General features: G+C 49.9%; 1 protein-coding gene across 1 annotated transcript in view; it reads right to left on the reverse strand.

Moving 5' to 3' along the window:
* Window positions 1-24,612, reverse strand: part of LOXHD1 (lipoxygenase homology PLAT domains 1) — a 102,134-nt gene that overhangs the window by 12,183 nt on the left and 65,339 nt on the right. Inside the window, exons 26-38 of the mRNA XM_059707222.1 lie at window positions 23,846-24,027; window positions 22,763-22,879; window positions 21,907-22,069; window positions 18,650-18,804; window positions 17,198-17,407; window positions 16,943-17,078; window positions 14,522-14,730; window positions 13,478-13,663; window positions 10,612-10,739; window positions 9,347-9,464; window positions 8,209-8,383; window positions 6,064-6,249; window positions 2,532-2,702 (exon numbers count right to left, since the gene is read on the reverse strand). Of these exons, the coding sequence (XP_059563205.1) occupies window positions 2,532-2,702; window positions 6,064-6,249; window positions 8,209-8,383; window positions 9,347-9,464; window positions 10,612-10,739; window positions 13,478-13,663; window positions 14,522-14,730; window positions 16,943-17,078; window positions 17,198-17,407; window positions 18,650-18,804; window positions 21,907-22,069; window positions 22,763-22,879; window positions 23,846-24,027 (2,136 nt within the window). The remainder of the gene's footprint in view (window positions 1-2,531; window positions 2,703-6,063; window positions 6,250-8,208; window positions 8,384-9,346; window positions 9,465-10,611; window positions 10,740-13,477; window positions 13,664-14,521; window positions 14,731-16,942; window positions 17,079-17,197; window positions 17,408-18,649; window positions 18,805-21,906; window positions 22,070-22,762; window positions 22,880-23,845; window positions 24,028-24,612) is intronic.

The following is a 24,612-nucleotide window of genomic DNA, read 5'->3' on the forward strand; positions in this document are numbered from 1 at the left end:
TCACCTCTGTGGACTTTTGTTTCCCTTACCCGTGACGGAGAGGTGTGCATTGGCTCGCGGGGAGGGAGGGGGGCTGCGAGGACCTAAGAGCAACATGGGTAGGGAGTGCTTTCCGCATATGAAGCCCTGTTCAAGTACCAGCGGGTGTTTGTTATCACAAGCCCAGTGCCCAGAGGTGCCCCTGAGTCACAGGCACCGAATGTAAGTGCCACAAGGGCAGGGTCTCTGTTTTATTCATTGGTGTGTCCCCAGGACTCAGAATAGACTGTGGCACTTAGTAGGTGCTCAATAAGCATTTGCCAAATGGTTAAACGAAGGGAGCTGAGAGATGGCTGTTTGGCTCCAGCTGCATCCTTGTTCCCCTCAGGATGAGCTTCCATCTGAGGACAGAGATGTGGCTGTCTGTCCCCTGATGGGCAGTGTAAGTGGGTGCCACTCTGTCCTCTGTGGGCTCCTTGTAAAGACACCGATCTTTACGAGGTGTCTCCTGGGCCCTGGGCCCTGGGCCCCGGCCTTCCCCTCTCCAGTTCATACACATCCTTCCAGAACTAACACACGTGCTGCCTACCCTTTGCAATCTCCCTGCCAACCCAAATCCCGCAGGTCTTAGCAGCTGTCAAGCAGGACATGTGTGAGGGAGACTCAGTGATTCTGCTCCAAGCCTCACAAATCTCTCCTGCCCTGAACGCCAGTAGCCTGAGGAGCCTCTGTTGCTCACCTTGGCACTGTGCGAGGGGCTTAAGTGTTCCTATTGCATAAGGGGCTTAAGTTTCTCCTTCTAACAGGATTGTAAAGCTCTAAAGAAAAGGACTGCACCTTCTTCCATTCACTGAGCACTTAACTAACTGCACACCTGTTAGGCCCCAAAGCCCACAGAGCTGCAGAGGGCTGCAGACATGAGTGATTCTGTCCCTGACTTCTAGGAGCTTATAGTTGTGCAGGGACACTGTACAAAGGTTGATGCAAATCAACTAGGGGTCACAGAGCAGTGTGCACCACTCATAGCATCTAAATTAAAACCAAGCACCCAGCAACACCTCATTAAGTGCAATTACAGAAGCTGAGAGTCCACCCTCTAAATTAGTGCAGGAATCTTCATACAGATAACTTGACAAATGGGAGGTTGGCCCTCGTTTGAATGCTCCTAGGAACATCAGTGCTCAATACCTCTCAAAGCAACTAATCTCGTCATTCAGTAGTTTGGATGGCGTGACAGAGATGGGTAGGCGCTTCCCACCAAAGATCCATGTTTCCCTTCCTCAGTGTAGTGTTTGCCAGGAAGGGCTGTCCAGCTAAGAACTACATTTCCCAGGTGCCCTTGCATCAACGTGGAGCCACACGACTAATTCTCACCAATAGAAAGTACAATAAGTCAATGTGTTAGAAAAGGTAGGAAAGTAAGTCTTCTCTTTTCCCTTCTGCTAGAAATGTGAGAGCCACATGTCGAAAATGGCAGAGACACAGATGAGAAGAGCTTGGATCCCTGAATCACAGTGTGTGGAAGAAAGACTTCCTGCCAAACACCAATACTGGACTATTACCTGAGTGAAAAATACATTTTGTTGTGTTAAACCACTGAGTTTTGGAGTTTATCTGTTCTATAGCTAGTGTTACCTTAATAACTAAGGTTGGAAAATCTTTTCTTTACACTGGGCTCTACCTTGATGAGCCTTTTTTTGCTCTGTTAAACCCAGACACTAGGTGTATTGAAGAAACACCTCCCTGATGGCCATCCCACCTTATGAAGTAATTACTCTTTCCCTTTAAATATCTCCTGAGGAAGGGACCAAAGAGAAAGCAGCTGGTGGAGATGCTGGCTCCCTCCCCACCTCCACCCCACACACCCACACATTCTGTTTCCAGGAAGTCTTGATTTGGCAGCTATTGCTACCGGCATCAATGGGAAGAAGTCCATGATCTCTATATATAGAAGCCTAAGTGACTGTTACAACCTGTCAACTGGTTTCTATGACATGCACTGACCACCAGGGGACAGATGCTCAACATAGGTAGTCAGTGCACTCCCACAGCCAACCTCCCACAGCTGGCCAACCTCCTGTAGTCCCTCCCCCTGGACTGGGCGAGACAGCCCTGACTGGCCCTGATCACTGGACAGGCCAAGGGACCCCACTTGTGCATGAATTCGTGCACCAGACCTCTAGAATAAAAATAAAACAGAGAGAGCTTCTCGCCAAACTTCCTTGCCCAGCCCTCAGGGCAGGGTGAGCCTGTCCCCAGTGGGTTTTCTCTCTACCTAATTAGTCCATGAGATTCAGAGCCATGATCTGGTACCAGTATCTTGGCTGCTTTAGGTTCACCAAACAACATTTAGGGGTTTACTTATGTACCTCCCCAATACCTCCCCAACAGTATTTCCTTCAGTGGGCAGCTGATTCCCCTCCAGCTGTAAGAATCTGTTCTTTAGATTTGTCAACACCATTTCCCACTTCCCTCCTAAGCTAATTCTCATTTAGCTGAAGATCCAGCCCACGCATCACAGCCAGGCTGAGCCCACTGGGATCCCCACGTACTGGTCTCCTCCAGCTCATCGTGGATCTCGTTGTTGGCACAGGCAAAGTCGCGGACTGTCTGTCCATCCCCCTCAGTCTTGGAGAGCCAGCAGTCACACTGGAAGGAGAAGATCTCGTCACGGGCGATGTCCTTCACATTCACGTAGCTGAGGTGCCAGCCTGGAAATATCCCTGAGGGAAAGAGATCATGCGGACGGGAGGTGAACGTGCTTTCCCTCCCCTCTGGTTTCCATGGCCCCAGCCCTCTGGCTGTGTGGTCCTGGACAAGTTCTCTATCCTCTCTGGGCCTTGGTCTCCTTGTTGATGAAATGAGGGGTTGGGTCAGATGATCTCTGAGGGCTCCTATGGCATAGAGAGTATAATTCTCTTGAAAGAATCCTTAACTTGGGGTTCATGAATGCTTAGAGGATTTGTGTATGGGACTGAAATAGTCTATGGGCCTGGAAAAATTGTGCTATAATTATACAGGGGCATTTTGCCAGGGTAGGGTTGATTGTTTTGTCAGATTCACAGTGAGGTCTCTGGCCCAAGAACTAGACCTTTTGGAGTTCATAAAGCTGAAGGATGAATCCTATGACTCCTTGACACCACTATCCACCTCTCTCGCACTCATTATCATTATAGAGTCTGTTCAGGCATCACCTCCTCCAGCAAGTCTTCCCTACTGTTCTCCCATTGCCTATTCAGCTTGTATCAGCTGTCCTCCTTGCACCCATAGCACCCTGAAGCCATGCCCTGACCACCCTATTTACATGCGTCTCTTCCCCTAGATCATGAGCTTTTAAGAGCAGGGACCAGGTCTTATTTGTTGTTGTTTCCCCAATGTCAGCATAGCAACTGGTATGTAGTAGTTGCTTAATTAATGCCAAATGAGTATTTTATGATTTTGAGAACATTTGCCGTTTGACAATCAGAGGACGGGGTCAGAAACAGATATTTCTGTAGGGTACGTTGCTAAACCTGACACATCTTTCCCTAATATTAAATAATCAGCTGTTTCTGCTGTAATTGGCAGGCATTCCTTTAGAAGTGTTCCTCAAATTATAGCCATCATGTATGAATCTATGTGTATTTGCTCTGTGAGCTGCATGCTATCTGCACTGTGCATTGGTTCAGTTACTCTCAACCCTTCAGCGTCCTTGAGAACTCAAAAGCTAAAGGACCACATGTGGGGAGAAATTCCAGTGGTGTAACAGGTTATGATGATAATGATTTCTGAGGTCTTTTATATTTCTATGAATTCATATTATCCAAAAGAAAACATATAACGTCATTTTGTGGTTAAAAAAAAAATTCCTCCTTTCAGGAGAGTTTTCATTTCAGAGGAAGCAAGACAGAGCAAGATGAATTATAAAATCAACACTCTTGTGTTATAATTTGTTCTGTATTATAAGAGCTATCTGGTAACTGGAATTAAGAAGAAGATTTAATCATTTATCTTTATTTTCCTCTATAAACTATATTTCATAGTAACCAAATAGCCTGAGAGATAATTTTTATTAACAGAATTCTAACTGATAAGTGGATAAGAAGTGACAATTAGAAGAAAATCATCATTTATAACCCTAATAGATCATCACTGGATGAAGCCATGAGATGAAAACTTAGGGGGGAACTTGACAATGGAGTAATCAGGCTGGCAGTCCCTGGGTCCTATTATATGTGGGTGTCAATAAGAGTGGGACTGCTTTGATGTAACATGAAGTACACAGGTCCCATTTTAAAGTCGTTCTGATACCACCTATAAAGTATTCTTGCCAAAGAAAGTTGAACCTGAATCTAATCAAGCCTTGAGAGCTGGCTTCCAGGTTATAGAAAATATGGGGAACAAAGAGGCAGCAACACCACCAAGAAGCAAACAGATAGGATCCAGAATGTGGGAATTCTACAGCTCATTGGACCCCATTCCTTCTACAAGTTAATGGTATAGAAAAATAAAGGGTGTAGACACTGGTCTGCATTAAGAGATTAAGGAGACATAACAACTAAATGTAGTGTATGGACCTTGTTTGCATAAAGATTCAAATAAAATCAAAAGTACAGAGACATTTTTATGCTATTAAGAAAATTTGTATATGGAATGAAAATTGGATATCACAAAAATCATTGTTAAGTGTAATAACAGCATTGTAATTTCATAAGAAAATATAAAACATACTAAAAAGAGAAACATACTAAATAGTATGTTTGGGATGAAATGACATGAGGTTTAGAATTTTATTTTATTTCTTGCAGTAACCAAAAAAAACACAAAAAAAACCCAAAGAAAAAAATAAAAAGGGTAAAGCAGGCATGACAAATTTAATTGTTGAATCTATGTGATGGGTATGTGGGAGTTCATTAATATATTTCCTTCACTTTTGTACACGTTTAAAATTTTTCATAAAATAAACCATTAAATAAACAAAAGAGATAGAAAGGTAGAGTCAGGGAAAGAGAAGATTGCTATGATATTAAGTTAACTAAACATTTGTAACCTGACTTGCACAGTAATTTTTCAGGATTCACATCTTTTTTTGTGTGGAAAACTCTCAAACAAAATATATTTGTGCCCATAAATTTCTATGCAAGGGAAGCATAATGTAGCTTGAATATTTTTAAACGATATATAGGGAAAATGTGGAATAGAGAGCATTTAAGGACATGTTTAGCTATCTTAGCTTATATTAACATTTAATCTTCCATTTCTGGAGGAGAAAGTTACTATAAAGAGAAAGTTAGGCACAGAACCTGGACTTCCTGACCCTAATAGCCCAACCACCTGGGTTTAATAAGGATACAGAAATATTCTTTTCCCTGCCAGTGACATGGTCCTGCTTTCAGATCCAAAGTCTGGTTGAAGGAGAGAAGGCCCATTTCTCTGCCTACAAAGGGAAGAAGATAATATCAATGACTCAGGATTCCTTTTATGTCAAAGAGCCATGATGAGGCCAAGACAAGCCCGAAGTCTTGGGTTATCCAAGGGAGGAATCAAGGTCTTTGAAGAGCCGGGCACCTAAAACACTGGATGTAGCTGTCCGTGGTGCTGAACCACCTCTTTTCGTTCCGGATTTTGAGTCAGTGATGAGATAGAAAGAATTGACTGTCCAGATTTTTGCATAGAAGGAAAAATACATCAAGAAGCTGAGAAAGTCTAGATATGCACACAATCGGTGTCAGAGACTGGCAGCCAGTATTAGAGGGCCTCATCGGGATCCTGAAGTTCATGGCCAGCATAAGCCTTTATAGGAAATCCACAGGAAGTGAATCTGGTGACATAGCCTTTTTCTTTTTCTTAATTTTTATGTCTGAACTAGGAAGACAGTGCTCCAATGTCACAGAAAATTGAGAACCATTCATCCTCCTGGGAGAGAGCAGGAGGGACTAAGCCTCTCCCCTAAAATTTGTCCAAAAACACTGGCTCTTTTAACCAATGGGAGTATCAACATGGTGGCCATCAGGCGTTCTTAGTTGCTTGCCATCCTGGGGAGGGGCTCGGGTGGAGTGCTGAGGCCTACCCTCCCCAACCAGCCTGACCTTGAGCGGGAGGTACCTTTGCTGTCGTGCCAGACCCTCAGCTTGCAGAGGTGGCCCAGGCTCAGCATGTCAGGGAAGTTGAACGTGTCCGTGTTGTTCCGTTCAAACTTGTTCCAGTTGGCTGACTGCTTCAGGGCGAGGGTCCCGCTATCTCCATTCTCCCCAAAGATGGTGATAAACACATTGGCATCAGTGCCCGCACCTGGGAATATTCAAGACAAGGGCTCTGGGTGCTGGCCTCTCTGACACACAGCCCCTCTTGCTCTGGCCTCCTTGGAGGAGCCAGGCATGCAGATGGGCGAGTTCGGAGTCAGTGAGGCCAGGGTGATGTTGGAAAGGGCTGGTTACTGCCCTGCAACTCTTGTGTCTCCTACTCTATCCTTCATTTATCTCTGTGCTTTGTACATGCTGGTGGGCTCACTGGGGTCCTGGTTAGCACGTATGAATGGTTTAGTACAAGAACTCCCCTAGTTCTCGGGAATACGCCCACACTTACATGATATGCCATGTAGACTGGCTTTACGGTTTAGAAATACAGGTTCCCTCCTACACACTGTGCATTCAGAGGAAATAGGAAAGTTTCTTGTTCCCCAGATCTGCCTCTGGTTGGCATACTACACCAGAGTTCATATCATTTGCTTAAGGCAAATAGAGGTATTGACCCCAGTTAAAAAGAAAATGCTTCTGGGAGAGGTGACCCTGTGAAGCTTTTTTGATACAGACCCTGTGGTCATCAATGAATTTATCAATTATTTTCTGAGGGTGCATCATGAGGGGATGAAGGGGCTTGAAAACATGTGTAACTTTAAACAAAAAGAGTGAAAGTTCCACTGTGAGGAGAAAAGGATGAAGGGAGGTGCCTAAAACAAACTTTACCAATTGTCCTGGCCCATCAGGTATGCCTGAGATTTTACCATGAGAGCTTCATTTCTTTGGCTAAATGTTTCTCTGTTGAAAATGTAAACTAACAGGGCCGACAAGCTAATCCTAAAGTAGACATTTTTCATTAGTGTAAATGAGTTTTCCAGGCTCCTTGCCAAGCCCGTGGAGAGCAGGACTGATATGGGGAGTGGGGTAGGTAGGAGGCACTGCCTCCATGACAAGAGTGTTCCCTCTCAGCTCCAGGCCTTTGCACACGCTAGTGTCCCCTCTGCCTCAGTGGCTTCTGTTTGACTTTCTGGACTAGACTTTGGCACCACCTCTGGGAAGCCCTCCCAGACCCTTGTCCCTGGTCCCCATCTAGGGGTTCCCCAGCACGTGTGCTGACAGAACCTCACTGTCATTGCTCTACGGCAATATCAAACCCACAACGGCCCAGGGTCATATCTCCATCCTGAGACCCTAGGCCAGGGGTGGGCAAACTTTTTGACTCGAGGGCCACAATGGGTTCTTAAACTGGACCGGAGGGCTGGAACAAAAGCATGGATGGAGTGTTTGTGTGAACTAATATAAATTCAAAGTAAACATCATTACATAAAAGGGTATGGTCTTTTTTTTTTTTTTAGTTTTATTCATTTCAAACGGGCCGCATCCGGCCCGCGGGCCGTAGTTTGCCCACAGCTGCCCTAGACCCATGGTCGGCAAACTGCAGCTCGCGAGCCACATGAGGCTCTTTGGCCCCTTGAGTGTGGCTCTTCCTAAGCCTTAGGAGTACCCTAATTAAGTTAATAACAATGTACCTACCTATATAGTTTAAGTTTAAAAAATTTGGCTCCCAAAAGAAATTTCAATTGTACTGTTGATATTTGGCTCTGTTGACTAATGAGTTTGCCGACCACTGCCCTAGGCCAAAGCTGGCGCACAGAAGATGGTTGCAAAGCGCAGGGTTGTGGGAAGGAACGATGGGTGTCAGGGGTGTATGGCACCTGGGTGAGGGACATTAGGAAGCAGCAGGAATACAGAGGTGCTGACCATACTGTTCAATAATGTTCTCCCCCCTCTTCTCTGAGCGAGGAGGAACAGAGCTAATTCAGTCCCTGGGAGGAAGTCCTTCTGTCCAGACAGAAAGTAACACACTGTGGAAATGACTTGGGCTAAGTTTTGGAAGGCCATCTAAAAAATGTCCTTGCCAGAGTCCAGGGCCTGAGCCAGAACTTGAAGAGGGGCAAGAGTAGTGGGAGATGGGAGGTGGTATTGGGAGATGAGGGGCCCCCTGACTCACCCAGGATGTCACTGGTCTTAACCGAGACGGTGTAGGAAGTGTACTCCATCATCTCCTCCCCATTGATGACGGCACACATTTCACACACCAGGGTCTTCTTGCCCTTCCGCTGGGACAGCCAGTCTCCATAGTAGAACATGGTCAGGTCCCCAGTGTTCATGTTCTTCAGGAGGATCTGGGAGAGAGGACCCGGCATGGGAATGCCCTTCCCACCCACCGGCCCCCCCCCCCCCCCCCCCGCTAATGCAGCCCCTTTGGCTGAACTCCAAGGACCCAGAACCCAAGTCTTGAGACAAGTTCTTCTGATTTGGACTCAAGACAAGTAGAAAGGGTCCTCCCTGAGACGAAGAACCTGCCCCGTGTGCCTTGCACAGGTTCTGAAACCCCCACCATGACAACTCTAGTCTAGGGATTTGGAAATGGGCACTTTGTCCAAACATGTTTCCAAGGTTGGCCACAAGAAACGTTTGCTGAGTGAAAGACGGAAAGTGGACCAACCAAATGCTGTCATCCAACTAGGTAAGGTGCCTTCTTCTGGGTCCCCTAACACATCTGCTGACTGACCTCACTGTCATTTACTGAAGTTGGCCAGATTGCCCTTGGCACGGGCACCATATTGTTGGCTCAAACAAAAATCTGCTAATGGCTAAGAGGGGTGTAGGAGCCTGAGGGACTTGGGATAGAAGTTTTGGTGGACGGGGGATGAGAGACTGATTCAGGGGGTCAGTCTGCCTTGGAGGTCCAAGACGGAGAAAGAGGCACCAATAACTGACACCACTAGCATCCTCGCTGGGCTGCTTCAAGTTCCCACCACAGTCTCTCGCTGTCCCAGCCCCTGCTGCTCCTCTCACTCCTCCCAGCCCACTTCCTCCAGGAAGCCCACACCAAGCCTCTGCTTGCTGCAGTGCATGCTTTGTTCTCTGGCAGCTGATTCAATTTTGACTGGACACAAATAAATAAAACTGTGTTCTTGGATTAATTCATGTCAAAGGGGGTCCTAAGGATTATATACTGATCAGGTTTGTGTAATAACCCTCTCAGGTGACATTTGCACTCTATTAAGGCACCGACAGCCCAAAAGAGCAGGAAGATGGTGTGGGCCATGGTGGAAGGGAGAGCGAGGGGACAGACACTTTACCCTCTCCAGGAACCACTCGGGCCGGCTGCCCAGGCCGTCAATTCGGATCCGCATCTTGGTGAATGGAGCAATGTCCAGGATCTCCATGAGGAAGGTGTCATTCTGCTCCCGCTCAAATCTGGGGGTGCAGAGCAGGGGCATGGAAAAGGGAGGCTGGCTGTGGTGAGGGGCCCAGGTTGTGCCACAGACCAGGGTAAGGAGAGAACAAACGTTTACTCAGCCTCCCTCTCAGTTCCCACTGACTCCCCAATAGCCTGTCACTTGCACCCCAGACGTGCTCCCGAAATACTGGGTTAAGTGAGTTTCCCTGGTAGAAGTGGTCCTGAGTCAAGACCTACCAGTTCTGGGTCTTGATCTCATTCTGCTAGCCACCTAAGCCACCCAGCTTCCCTCGGGGACTTGGCTTCCTCCCACACAAAGGGGCTGCCTTGGAGAAATGGTCAGCCTTTGATCCATGTCCCTCAAGGCCCAAGTCCTTCTGTGAAATAGTTGCCTCCCAGCCTAAGACTTTGGTCTGGTCAGCCTCAGGCTGTTCCCAGTCACAGATACTAATGTGCTAGTGGGAGTTGGGTACTTCCTCCAGGATAGCCTTTAGCAGGGTTGGGAACCAGGAGAAAACCAGCATAGAAAGGGAATGCGGGGCAGCCAGTGGCCATGCTCCCCAGTTGTCACCTCTTCAGCTGCCGAGTAGAGAGGCTTCTCTGAGCAGATACACAGGGCAAACCCAGACACTTCAGCAGCCTGTCTTGAGCCTGAGGCCCAGGAGATTCACACTGACATGATACTCTTAACTAGTCTACAGACCTTACAGTAAACATTTCCTAGTGACAGGTGGGAGGAAGGGAGAGAAGGAGGAAGGGAGGGAGGGAAGAGAGGGATGAAGGAAGAGAGGAAGAAAAGGAGGAAGGGAGGAGGAAAAGGAGAGAGAGAGAGAGAGGGAGGAAGGGGGAGGAAGAGAGAAAGGAGGGGGGGGAGAGAAAGAAAAAGAAGGAAGAACAGGTGGGTTATGGAATGAGGTAATCAAGGAAGGCTTCCTGGAAGAGGTAGATTTGAGCTGGACCTTGAAAGAGAAAGGTCTTGAAACACAAAAGAGTGGGTGAAGAGCATTCCAGGAAGGGGGAATCATAGGGACAAAGGTGTGGAGGCTGGAAGGCCCCAAGATATGAAGGTGTGTGAGGGAAGCAATCTGGCGGAAGGCGGGGTATGGCTAGAAAGTGGAGAACTGGATGTGTGAGGGGCAAGGGGCAGAGGTGGCCTCTGGATACCTGGCCTTCTTTTTGTCCAGCTTCATTTCCTCTGTGCTACCGTTAATGCCATAGAGGGTCATAAAGATGTTGGAGTCGGTGCCACCGCCAACCACGTCGCCCGTCCACACAGTCATCTCATACAGCTCCTGCCAGGAGAGGGATGCGGGCCCTGAGCTTTGGCCTCACCCACCAGCCCCAATGATTTGCCTCATTCTCACCAGGCAAGACGACACTCTCTCCAAGCTCTGTGCTCTGAAGAGAGCCCCCCCCCCCCGCCTCCCTGCCCCATCAACTATGAATGACTGGAGAGCAATAGTCAGACCTGTCACTCTATGTCCCGCACTGTGCCCAGTTTAGTACTAGAGGGAATTCTGTTTCACATAGAGAACGTGTGTGCAGCAGATACATGACTGACAGTCCCAGTGTCAACTGATTCCTCAGTGAATCGAATCCCAGCCTAAGTCCATGCAGCACGTAGTGGCAGGACAGCGGCTTTGGGAGCCTCCAGAGCTCCACTGGAATCCCAGACCCCCCACCTGCAGGCTGTTGAACGTGGGCAGACGGCCCTTGCCAGCCTCTGCTTTGTCCTCGTGAAATGGGGACAAACACCTTGCAGAGTTGTGAGAGCTGCAGACACGGGGCGTGCCACGTGGCTTGGCCTCAAGAAGTGGCACCAGCTCTGGGTGACTGTCCCCCCTGCGTGCTGCAGCCAACAGACACCCGCACATCGGGGAGCTAGGAGTCCATCCTGGGTGCCATTTAAGGGAGCTCAGCCTCCATCCACTGTGACGTGGGACAACCACCTAGTCTACCTGATTTTTGCTTTAGTTTGGAACTTTTTCCTTTCGCCTGAGGTTTGCTGCAAAGAGGATATAGTCCCTTTGTCTTCACCAGAGGGGGTGGGAGTAGCCTGCTCTTCCCAGGACTCCCACTAAGTCCCCTGCCTTGGTTCTTCCTCTGAGAAGCAGCCTTGTGGCAAAAGGGGCATCTTTACCATGACTTGGGGTGTCTGCCAGCCTTGGCTTCTTACTCCATTCCTTCTCACCTGTTGCCCAAGGACTAGCAATTAGGCCCCAAAGGGTCAGGAGTGGTTGGCACACACGGCAGAGGAAATGCCAAGCTAACCATCTCCCTTGCACACACCTGGCCCTTCCCTTCCCCTGCGGCTGCCACATGGTAGGTATTCTCACCTGTGCAGGTGCCTGGTACCCACACACCAGAAGCTTTAGAACTCAGAACCCACATTATCCATCACAGTGATCATGCCACCACTGCTGTACCTGCTGGATGCTCTGTGCTTGTCAAGCAGCAGCTAGAACCTTTGTCATGGATACCAAGATCAGAAAGTAGTGTTTTCAGGCCTGGCCCAGGGCATAGGTTTGTTGAGGGAGTAATTGAAGAGCCTCTTGCTTTACCAGAAAACTCCATGCAGACCATCTAACAAGGACATCTGATGGGCACGGAGCTAGTGAGAATAAAAGCAGGAGCCTGGCGCCTTTTTGCTCTTGTCCAGACAGGCATGGAAAATAGAAGGGCCAAAATGGGCGCTTCGTGGTCCTGAGGAGACCGGCTCCCTCCAGACTCCTGTGTTCTCTGTGTCCATATCTCTCTCCTCTACACAAACACGTCTCTTTTTATATCACAGTTGTGTTTCCAGAAAGAAACACCGAAACGGGGCTTTTGTAATTCCAGTCTGATATCAGGCGTCCTGGGGGGACGGCCAGCCCAGAGAATCCGGCGGCTCTTTGTAAAGCGGCAAACCTGTGTTCTCTGTCACATGGGTAACAGGGATGTGGGTCCGGATTTCCATGGACTGAAGAGCTCAGAGGGAGAGGCAGCCGCGCCGAGGGCTGTGCATGTGCTGGGGGCTGGCGCGCACACAGGCACACACACCCACGTGCACACGGGGACCTGGGTCAGGACAGAGGTCCCGGGAGGAACTGTGTGATCACCCACATAGACCGCCTGGCCACTGATGGAGTCGTCTGGGGAAGGGAGGGGGCTGTCTATGTTGTAGAGAGTTCTGTCCTCTGGCTTCACGCAGGGGAGGGGCAGGCACCCACTCTCCTGCCTGTCACGGTTTTTACAGCCCGTGACTCAGCCCTTCCTTCTGTTTCCATCGACAGCACGGCAGCGCATGCTCAGGCCAGGGTGGTTTCTTCTGACCTTTGTGGGACAGCTTCTGGCTTAAATCTAGTCACCCATCGGTTTGGATTCAGGAACCGAGCTGACCCCGAGGCTTTTCCAAGAGAAAGAGAAGCCTGCGGGGTCACGTGAACTAGAGGCCTCTGGGCTGCCAACCGGCCGTGTTCCCCAGACATTAGCCCCCAGGCATCCTGCCTGCTGCCCAGCACTGACCTGTGAGTTTATATAACTCATCCCAGGTCTTTTGGTCAGTTAGAGGTGCAGCCAGGGCAGATGGTCAAAGGGTCTTATAGGGACAGCTCTCACTGAGACCCAAAGGCTCACAGAACACCAGTGCACCTGTCCCCATCATATCCAGAGGGGCTGATGGAGCAGACTTGGAGAATACTGACTCTGAGCATCTATGTAGAGCTGCTACTTTGCAAGGCTCATCGTGATCACATTAGTTAAGATCTTAACGTGAAACAGAATGGCAAGCATGGTTTTCGGGTGCTATAGGAGAAGACCAAGGCCCAGAGAGGAGAACTGACTTACCCAAGGTCACGCAGCAGCAGACCAAAAGAGACCTGAGTCTCCTGGCTCCAAGCAAAGCATCTGGCTGGTAGACCAGGGCTGCAGCTTTGGCCAACACCCCAGAGATGAGTTTCCTGCTTCCCTCACATCCACCTCCCTACCGCTCCCCCACACCACCTTGCACTGCTCTTGCTGTGCAATGCACACACTCAGGGCCCGTCTATACCTTCACCCCAATGTTCACCACCGTGGCATCCAGGAGGTCAAAGACTCGGGAGGTGACGCCATCTCCTCGGTCCTTGGCGAGCCAGCAATTGCAGCGCAGTGTGTATTTGGTGCCGAGGGTGGGCACAGCCAAACTCAGCTCCTCCACCAGCCAGCAGCTCTCGGGGGAGGCCCCATCATGGCCCAGCTATGAGGGGACACAAGGGGCTGTGAGGTTCTGGGCACCACTGGGAAGGAAGCCCTCCCTGCTCTGCTCAGCATCCCCTTCAGCCTCCTCCCGCAGTGCTTCCTTCCAATGTGCTCTGGATTCACTGACCCAAGTCCCTCCCCTGAGCGGAAAAGATTTTACAGATATAATTAAGGTCTCTAATCAGATGACTTTGAGTTAATAAAAAGGTTATTCTGGATGGGCCTGACTTAATCAGGTGAGCCCTTTTAAAAGAGGGTCTAGACATCAGAGATGGAAGAAGTCAGAGAGATATGAAGCAGAAGACATCTTTTATTGGCCTTGAAGAAATGAACTGCCATGTTTTTGAGGGGGTTGCATGGTAGGGAGTGTGGGCAGCCTCTGGGAACTGGAGGCCTCAGTCCTATAACCACAAGGAAATAGATTTTGCCGATAACTAGTGAGCTTAGAACAGGATCCCAAGCCTCAGCTGAGACCACAGCCCTGGCAGCAACTTGATTTCAGCACACTGGCATATTAGGAAGAGAACCAGCTAACTCACATCTAGACTCCTGACCCAGGAAAATGTGAGATGATATATTTGTGTGCTCTTAAGTTACTAAGTTCATGGCCATGGGTTACACAGCAATAGAAAGCGAATACACAAGGCATTCCCATTGGGTGGAAAACTGGGACCTGGAGGTGTGGACAACTCACTCAAGGTGATGGCAGAGGCCAGGGGGTCTTCCTCTGCTTCCTGCTCTGAGGTGGGGCTCAGGTCAGTTCCTCTGCCTGCCCTCCACGCCCCTCCCACCCATGTACAGTTCAGCTCCTTCCTTTCTGGGGGTGGTCACTATCCCAGGCCCTACAGGCCAGCACCTCTATTTTCTTGATTTCGCCGACATCCAATCCTCCGACGTAGAACTCCTCCACGGAGCCACAGCTGAAGCCCTTCTTCCCTCGGGGATAGTCCAGCCAGATGCGGTTACTGACCTCATCATCCTCCCCGATGAGGATGATGAAGGCCCGGCTGTCTGTGGCTGCGTCCTGGTGCTTGGCGGTGGTGACTGACACATAGTAGGGAATGACTGCAAGAGATCAGGGCCCCCACCTCATGACAGGCCAGGCGGACCCGGCAGGCTTGGCGTGGACTTGGAAATGAGACTTGGAGACTTTGCCTCCCTGCCTCCGAGACAAAGTGCAAGGGAGCTTTCCAGACTGGTGAGTGTCTACCCTCCAAGGAGTGGGGGAGCTGTTGACTCCCAAGTGAAGATCAAAGAGAGCATCCTTGCCACATGAAAACTTAGTTGCCCCTGGCACTCCAGGTGAAGTGGGTAAGAACAACCACCTTTCCCCAAGTACAGGGGATGCCCGAGAAGCTTCCGATATCAGCAAGAATGAGGTCGGCAAAACCAAGGTCTCACAGAAAGTAGGAATTTGGGGAAGAAGAATAAAAGAGTATTATGTGTGTAACATGGTAGATGAAAATTCTAGAAAGCATCCATTTCTATCCACTAAACCAGACGGATCAGCATAAAAACTTGCTCAGGTCATGTGGCAGAGAGTTCTAGTTGCCCACCCAGTATCTGTTCTGTTTGCAGCTAGGGGCAGTCATGATATGTAAGCAGATGTTGTTGGAAATTTTTATTTTATTTTTTAAATAGGTTTTTATTTATTTTAGAGGGAGGGAAGGAGAGAGAAAGAGAAGGGAAAAGGAGAGAGAATCATTGATCTGCTGCCTCATGCACGCCCCCTACTTGGGAATAGAGCCCACAACTCGGGCATGTGCCCTGACCAGGAATCAAACTGTGATCTCTTGGTTCACGGGTCAACACACTCAACCACTGAGCTACACAAGTCTGGCAGCATAATTTATTTTAAAGGGTCTGACTCAACAGGGAGGAGCACCTTTTTGCCCCTTACCCTTCCATTCATTCTGCTTGGGGTGTGGATGTGATGGCTGGAGCTCCAGCAGTCGCCTTGGAACCATGGGCAACCTTTAGGATGGAAGCCACTTGTGAGGTTGCCAGAGTGATTAAGTTGAAAGAGCCTAGGTCCCTGACTTCATCGGGGCTGCCATCTCAGTACCAACTGTCTACCCTTGAACTTCTAGGTGAGAGAAAAGAAAAATCCCTCCATTGTTTAAGTCACTATCTCCAGGTCTCTGTCACTGGCAGTTACTATTGATACAAGTTGAAAACCCTTCTCCTGGCTCATCTTCCCCACTAGCTTGGGAGACACTGCCCTGGTGTAGTGGGTTATAGCTTATGCAATCCATATCTCTTTGAAAAGTTTCCAAGCTAGATTTTCCTGACTGCAATGACCTGCACTGTTTTCTGTACCTGCCCATGGCCTTGGTCCATCTTTATAAAGAGAGCCCTGTTGACCTTTCTGTGGTGATCACAGTGGCTTAATCAAGGAGAGGCACTTTCTCGTGGTTCCCATCATTTATTCACATAGTGAGAAGGTAGAATATAAACTGATCGACACTCTCTGCTCAACCCCACAGACCCACCATGTGGTCTCCTGGAGAGGACTGTAGTGGTGTCACGCTCTATACTTAAGAGAACTGGGCAGAAAGGCAGTGCGCATTTAAATGTCCAATAGACAAATATAGAACTGCCTTATCTGGTTGAAAAAAGGAATTGGTCAGGGGATTATAATATTGTTTTATGGAGGAGGGAAAAACAGAAGCCAAAGAGTAACTTGTCCAGGGCCCCATGTATTATTGTCAGAACCAGAAGTGGAAGTTAAATCACCAAAAAAACCCAGTTCAGGACTTCTTCCTCCTCTCCCCCCAACCCCCAACACATTGCGACTTAAGTTTGTGTGGCCAAGTCCTTCGTGTGATGCTCTACGAACAGGAAGGGGTTCTCACTGCTACAGTTCAGCTCTGTCGGATGAGACTTGTCCCGGGTCCCTGGGCAGAATCTATAGCCCGAGAGTCTGGGTAAGGGCAGAGCTGAGGATGACCCCTCCTGGTGGTGGATCAGTCAGGATTAAGGACATCATCACTCTAACTTCTTTAAGCCTTTGTTTTCCCATCTGCACAGCGGCTAATCCCTGCCCTCTCACCTCTCAGGGTTGTGGGGGTGGAAATAGGCAGTAGGTGTGAAAACTGTGTGAATTATAAGACATCAAACACCTTCATCAGCGAGGCCACCGTCAGCACCAAGTCTGCCCACTTGGTGTTGTCATGGCGCAGCTCGGAGTGAGTCAGACAGACAATGGTGAGCTAAGGCATGGCCTGTCTGAGAACATCTTAAACACATTTCCATGTCCTGCGCCTGCTTGGCTTACCCCGGCCCTCCTGGACGTAGTTGGCCATGGGCCCCGTCACGGAGGCGATGTCCACACCGTCCATCTTGGAGCTCAGGGCGATCTCCCAGAAGTCGGCCGGGCTGCTGCAGTTGCTACTCCGGTCCCCTGTGTACTCCTGTGGGGAGAGCACGACCAGACCCCCTCCACCTGCCACACCTGCCTCCCTTGGGTCTACCCCAGATGTGAGGATAGGCAGGCCTGGCTGAGCCCAGCTCACCGCTGCCTTTCCCACACCTTCTCATAAAAGAGCCTCTCTAGTCGCCCGTCCTCCTTCTTCAGGGACAGCCAGCGCCCGCACAGGAACAGGAACTCGTCCTCGTTGGTGTCGTTCCAGATATCCACCTTCTCCACATACCAGTCCGCGAACCACTTGGTGTTGTCATGGCGGAGCTTAATCTTGTAGATGACGCCCAAATCAGCTGCCTCGATGATGAAGGTGTCGGCCTGGGGAGTCCAGATGTGGGGGCTTGGGTGGGGGCTCCCCACCTCCCTCTACTCCAACCCCGTCCATCCAGCACCTTCCACACCCCCCAATTGTCGAGCTAAGCAGACCTTCCCAGCTGGGGAGCCCTCCCGGCCCAAATCTCTAACCCGTAGAGTTTGGTATTCCAAGGCCTCGCTTGCATGTGGCCCTGTTCTGCAGTCCAGGTCCTTTGGGAAAATCCCTGTGGGTGTTTGGAAGATGGACCCGATGAGCTGTGTGACTGGGGGTGGGATGTCCTGGTAACTGGGCATCCTTAGTTGAATATCAGCATGAATTCAGGTTGGAGGCTGGCGGGTAAGAGCTGAGGACGAGGTAGAGTCCTTCTGAATGATGGGAGCGGCCTGAAATTTCCATGGGGAAGCTGGGAGGCAGTGGAGGGCCAGCCTTTAGGGTGCAGGCTCTGGTGGAGGCAAGGCTGAGGAGAGTGCAGGGGACATCATCTCAAGTGGGGGTTCAGGAGGGTTTGTGTAGGGTGTGACATAAAGCCTTCCTCTGTGCACCTGATTATGCCTTCAGTAAAGTGACATTACACTCGGGTAATTGGATTCTTTGGGGATTGTTCAGTGAGATGTGGAGTTCTAGGCCTTGAGTAAAGTGCAGTCAAAACACAAACTGAACGTGGCAGGTAGGAGCCTGAGGAGGAGGAGGAGGGACAGGTAACCTCGAGTGACACGCACTTTTCTTCTGAAAAATGTGCTGAGTCACTGTGCTGAGTGTAGTCGGAGCCCAGAGCTAAATACTACAGGATTCCTCCCTGGGACAGCCCAGGTGGTGGAAGTGACCACCTGTGGTAGGGCTGGAGGCAGGGCTGGGAAGACTCTCCAGGTGGTGGCATTAAGATGAAGATGGGGGGCTGGCCATCCAGGCAGCCAGGGCAGGCCAGTCTTCAGGCTGAGGAATTGCAGGTGAATGTGCATGGCTGAGGGCAGGTGTGGACTCGCGCAGGCCTTGGGGCACTGGCTAGTGACTGAATGCATTGGAGCAACAATGGGCACGCCTTATGACACAGCAATTCCACTTCCTGGGGGGACACTTTCTCAGGTGAGCAAGGATGTCTGTTGCAGGATAATTGTTACAATGGAAAATTTGGACCATCCGGTGTTTAGCGCTTGGGGAACAGGGCAATAACGATGGCAGTTTCATGTGTGGGATGTTATCTGAGGAGGAGAAGGGAAGGGGGTCAACTTCGTGGGCCCTCCTACCGTCCCTCTCTCAAACTTGTTGGTGCGGTTCTCCGACTTGCCGAGGTACCGCTCCCCGGTGTCGCCCAGGTCTCCATAGATGGTGATGTAGACCTTGGCGTCCGTTCCTGCCCCGGGAACATTTCCTGTGAAGATCTGCACCGAGTACAGCACAACTGGGCCGGCACATGGACAGAAAAACAGACAGAGGGACGGACAAAGGGGAAAAAAAGATGGCGTCACTTTAGGTTTGAGGGAACTGGAGGTTCAGGCATCTGGCCCAAGGCTCAAGGAGGAGTTAGTGTTTTCCTATTATCTGCTCAATTCCGCATGGATTCACCAGTGGGAAGTTGCCCATCTGATCTGACAAAGGTGGTCTCTCAGACTCCAAAGATGGCCCTACCCGGCTTGGCTCAGTGGATAGTGTCAGCCTGCGCTGGTCAAGGGCATGTACCTCGGTTGCAGGCTCCTCCCTAGCAGGTGCCCTGGTGGTGCGCCTGCAGGAGGCAGCCAATCAATGTGTTTCTCTCACACCGATATTTCTCTCTGTCTTTCCCTCTCTCTTCCACTCTCTCTGAAAATCAATGGAAAATGTCCTCGGGTAAAGATTTAAAAAAAAAGACTCAAAGGATGGAGGCTTCTCCCAGCACCCCTCAAACCGTCCACCCCCTATGGCTTCTGGGGGAAAGACTCAGGAACTGCCTGCCTGTGTGCGCTTCGTAGTCTGTAGCCTCAGGATTCTTATAAGACCCTTGGAAGGGGATCCCCCTCTGTGCAGGGACTGAGATGGACTTTCTTACCAACCTTGCAAATGGGCTCAGAGCCACATTTAATTAAATTTAGAAAAGCAAGGTGATGTGAATTGCTCATAGCATGGCTATGGAAGGCATACATGCCCACGCCTGGCTCCTAGGTTCCTTCATTTTCCCAGGATTCCACGGCATTTTCTCCCCTGCTCCCCTCCAGCCTCTCTGGCTGCTCCCTCTTGAGCAGCATTATGGCTCCTGATCTTCTGCCTCCGTCCCCATGCCACTGTCACCTGGTCCTATCTGCTGCCCTTGGCTCTCACCCTGCAAGCCCTGGGTGCTGACTTCCATGAGGTCCATGAGTCCATATCTCCAACCCAGTGTCCTCCTGTGCTCTGGGTTCACACCTCTGTCACCTAGGGCAGCGGTCGCCAACCTTTCAGACCTCACGGACCACCAGTGGTCCACGGACCACCGGTTGGCAACTGCTGACCTAGGGGACACACCCACCTAGACTAGAACACAGTCACAGTCTCACACCCAAACCTGAGATCATCCCCCTTGCACCCTATTTTCCAGCTTCTCCCCACCCACCTGCCCTGTCTGCATAGTCACACCCAGCACTCTGCTCTCCAAACCTCGCAGGTGCACTGTGAGAATGGCTGTCGGAGGCCTGCCTCCCTCAGGGGCAGGAACCAGGACTAGTCACCCTGCCCCCCGTGCCCACCCCACTCAGCTCAGTGCAGAACCTGCTCAGCATTTCATGTGTTGCATCACAAATAAAATCTTCTCTTTGGTGTTTAAAAGTCAACGTTACCCAAGCTTGTCTGGTTAATACTGACATGAGTCACAGCAGGGATTTTGTCACAGTTTAAACATAACAGTTGACTCTCCTCCCCTCCCCCTTTTCCACCCCAATTTTTCTCTCCATTTGTTTCCTGGCTGTGCATCCAGCCCTGCTCCACACCCGGGCAGGGCATTTTCTAGGAGCGCTTGCCCCAGAGCGGGGTGCCATGTCACCAGGAACTGTGACTAAATGCCCTCTTGCTCTCCTCTTCCACCCCCACTGCTCCAGCCAGTCTTTTGGGAATTAGGAAAACGGATTCCGCTTCTGAGTGTTGAGCAATGCGGCTGTGCAGTCAAATCTGGCTATTTCTGGATCCTCCTCCCTCCCATCCCCACCCAGGCAGCACAGCTCTCGGTGGAAAGAAGTTTCCCTAGAAACACAACCAAGCACAGAGTAGGTTTGCGCCATGCTATTAAAACAGAGCAGCCCAAGGGGCCAGTGCGACAGCTCCCCAGAGTGTCCTCTGGGTGCAAGTACCAAAGGGAATTATCCCCCAGATGCAAAAACAAAGAAAAGTCAGAGGAAATAATATGAATATGGAAAGGCACATTATTGAGGCAACACTTGTTTTTATCACTAGGCAGTGGCAACTCGGATGAAAAGAAATGTTAGAGCTATTTTATATCCCTCTGGTTCCATATGGGGTCTGTAATCTTGAATTTTATTCCAGTTTTTTTTTTTTTCAAGAAGGCAGTGCAACAAACATAAGCTGGATTTCCAAGGTTTTGGAGCATCTCTGATCTTGTATCAAAGATAAAATACAGTATTCTTTTGTATGTGATCAGTGGAGGAAAGTCTGTTTTTTGCAGGTGAAGTTGATTTTTGACACAGCTGACCAGCGGTGAATAACATGGGGGTGGACATGGACAATGGCATCACTGGTCCAAACAGAGGTATGACTCCACCCATGTAGTCCAGGAAGAATGGGTATGTGTGAGCGTGTGTGTGTGTGTGTGTGTGTGTGTGTGTGTGTGTGTGTGTGTCTGTGTTCACTCACAGTCACACAGTGTAGAAAGAAAGGAGCATACAAGGCTGAGGACTGAGCCTGGAGCAATGCCACATGGCAGGAGAAAGGAAAATAGCATCAGAAAGGTAGAGAAAGAACAAGAAAATGGTGGTACTACAGCAACGGAAGAAGAATAGAGTGATCGGCTGGCGCAAATCCTACAGAGAAAACCACAGCTGTAGGAATGGGCCCAGTTAACGGGCACAGCCGAAGAGAAACCCATGACGTTGGACGCTCTGGAGCTGCACCCAGCCCCTGAGAACAAATACACAACAGCCCCAGTTACGGATGACTCCAAGATGCTTCGGGGTTCATCCTTGATGGGAACACCTGGGTCCAGCAAGAGCAGAGGGGACCAGCCCCACAGATTGTAGCCAAATAAACCAAGAGAAAAGAGAGAACAGGACCAGGATAATGCAGGCACAGGAGAACACACATCTGGATGTATCATCACCAGGAAAGGATTTGAGTACAAACCCTGCAGTGAGACTTTGAAGAATAGACCTGCCATTTATTAGCTGTGGGAACATTGGCAGTTATATAACCTCTGTGAGCATCAGTTGCCCCCTCCATTGAATGAAAGTAATAATAGACTCTTCCTCCTGGGTGCAAAGGCTCTGCCTGGCATAGGGCAGGTGCCCGACAAGGGAGGTGATGAGGGTGATGGCACCACACTTACTGTCCAATGGCTCCTCCACTTCCTTGTAGATTTGCCTTAAGGACCCATCCGCCATGTATTTCTCAGTGAAGATGTCAAAAGGAACCAGCTCTCGAATGGTCTTCTTGTCATCCTCCGAGGTGGCAAGCCATCGATCACAAGCGAAAGTGACGGTCTCTGTACCCTGGGGTGAGGAGGAAAGAGGAAAATTAGCACTTAATGAGGACACTGCCCACTTCAGGGGTTCATCAGCATGTTGACACTCATGGGGACCAAAGACAAGGGTCGCGGAGGCCCATAGATAATGCAAAAGCCACAGCCCTGCCCAATTCCAGCAGATCGAGTCTTACACAACCACATCAGCGGTTGGTTCTTGAAGGTTGGAGCTCCCAGAGTCACTGAAAAATAAATATCTGAACCCCATCCTGGAGACTCAGATTCAAAGGGTAAGGGGAGGGGTGTGTATTTTTAAATTCCTACCAAGTCACTCATATCCATAGCTACGGTTGCCTCCTGGGTTTAGAATTCTGTCGTTTCAGAATCTTTTCCAAGTTGTTCGGGTGGATTTCTGTCTGTGGGTTGACCTTGAGTAGCAGGAAGGGCAGTCTTGGTCACTCAGTAATAGCATGACCTTGGGATGGGGAGCAGAGACTGGCTGCCCAGACCCTCCTCCTTGACGCCTAAAGCAATTTCTAAAAGATTCCATCTGGGACTTCAGCTAGTTTCTGCACTCGAAGTGAACTGAGGGAATTTTTTTCAGAAGAGTTTATCTTAACTTAATAAGGCTGCAGGCTCTTATAATGAATCTTCCTGGAATCTCTTCTGGAAAGGGAAAAAAACAACAACAAACAGCAGGACAGATCAATCAGAAACTCACATCTTTATCTGGGAGGAGCCTGCGGATTTCCACATAGGAACAGTGCCACCCAGGATTTATGCCTGTGTTATCATGGCCAATCCGGATTTTTTCAATGACTTCCCCCACGTCTTCTAGCTTTGGAAAGGAGAAAATGCACCAGATGTTGGCTGACAGGTCCAAGAAAGTACAACCCAAGCAAAATCCTGCCTCCCAGGGCACCAGCCTTGAGTTCTTTTGAACTTCCAGGGCTCACTTTCCCCCAGTACATCCCCACTGCCCACTCCAAGCCCGCCCCCACTCTCCTCTACACATGCCCTGTTCATGCTCCCCTTACCCTCGCCCCACTTAAAAGCAGTCTAGTCTCAGTTCAATCACCTTCATCCAGTCAACCTCTGGGAGGCTGCCCCCTCTTTTCATGGTGGAGCCCATCTCCTTCCCTGTCATTTCTTATCATTGTAGCAGCTCATTTCCTGCCTGAGAACTTGACTTGGGTATCAGAAGGTGAGTTCTGGTTCTACCCATGCCCTGTCTTGCCAGCCTGACCTTCTCCTTGGCTCCCCAATATTCCCCTCCCCCTTTAGTCATTGATCTTCTATATCCCTCAAATTCCAGTCCCTTAGATTTTACATTTTCTTGCCACAGGGCCCTTGCACATGCTTTCCCTGCCCCTCCCTTTCCTCTTCTTTACATAAATCAGTGTCTGCTCTACCTCATCATTCAGGTCTTAGCTCAAGGATCACTTTCTCAGGGAAGCCCCCTGACCACCACCAGAAAGACAGATGTCTTCCTGATAGGTTCTTACAGCATCCTACAGACACTCTCCCCCGCCCCGCCCCCCCCCCCCCCCCCCCGCCACCTGGCGCCCCAACCCAAAGCCTTTGATCCTGACACCAGTTCTGAGGGATAGGGTGAGGCTCACCCTCCTCCCAGATTCTTGGATGTATTGACACCAAGAGAGGCTGATGAGCTGCCCGTCTTTCTCTCTAACAGCAGCCCGTCAGACATGCCTACCTCTGAGTGCAGGGCTCCATCTACTTGCTGGTCTTCTGGGCCCACCTCACCCCCCAGGCCTGGCTCCCCGAGCCTGCTGAGCCCACATACCTCCATAATGAAGCGGGAGGCAGACTTCCTCTCAAAGAACATCTTCTGCTCCCGCTTGTTGGTGCACAGGTTCCTCTGCTCGGTGCACAGGCCATCGCAGCCATAAATGACAATGAAGACGTTGGCGTTTGTCCCGGCGGCAAAGACATCGCTGGTGTAGATGGTGATCTCGTAAGGGACAACTAGGGGAAAGCCAGAGGGAAAGTGAGGATAGAAAACAAACATAGGCAAGGTCAAGTTCTTCACAGCACCACTGCCCCAGACCGCCTCCCAGGAGATGCTGCTGCCCAGGGACCTGACCTTCATGTGCTATTTCACAGTGACGTAACATTGATTTGGTGGCATTTTAATTTTTCACATCCAATGTAATAAAAGCCTAATATGCTAAGTGTTCGACCGTTTGACTGTTCTATGATACACACTGACCACCAGGGGGCAGATGCTCCTACCAGTAGGTTAGCTTGCTGCTGGGGTCCGGCCAATTGGAACTGGGCTAGATGGGCCGGATATGCCCTGGAGCCCTCCTGCAGTCCCTTCCCAGCCTGATCATGCACCGATGGGGTCCCTCAGCCTGGCCTGCGACCTCTTGCAATCCAGGACCCCTTGGGGATGTCGGATAGCTGACAGACCAAGGAACCCCACCAGTGCACAAATCTGTGCACTGGGCCTCTAGTTTGTATATAAATATGTATGTTTACTATGGGTCACATTGAAAACCCAGAGAAGAGTTCAAGAGGAAATGTACCCTATCCTATGATCTTGACCTT

Source organism: Myotis daubentonii, chromosome 8 (genome assembly GCF_963259705.1).
Source record: "Myotis daubentonii chromosome 8, mMyoDau2.1, whole genome shotgun sequence".
In the NCBI taxonomy this organism is placed as follows: Eukaryota; Metazoa; Chordata; class Mammalia; order Chiroptera; family Vespertilionidae; genus Myotis; species Myotis daubentonii.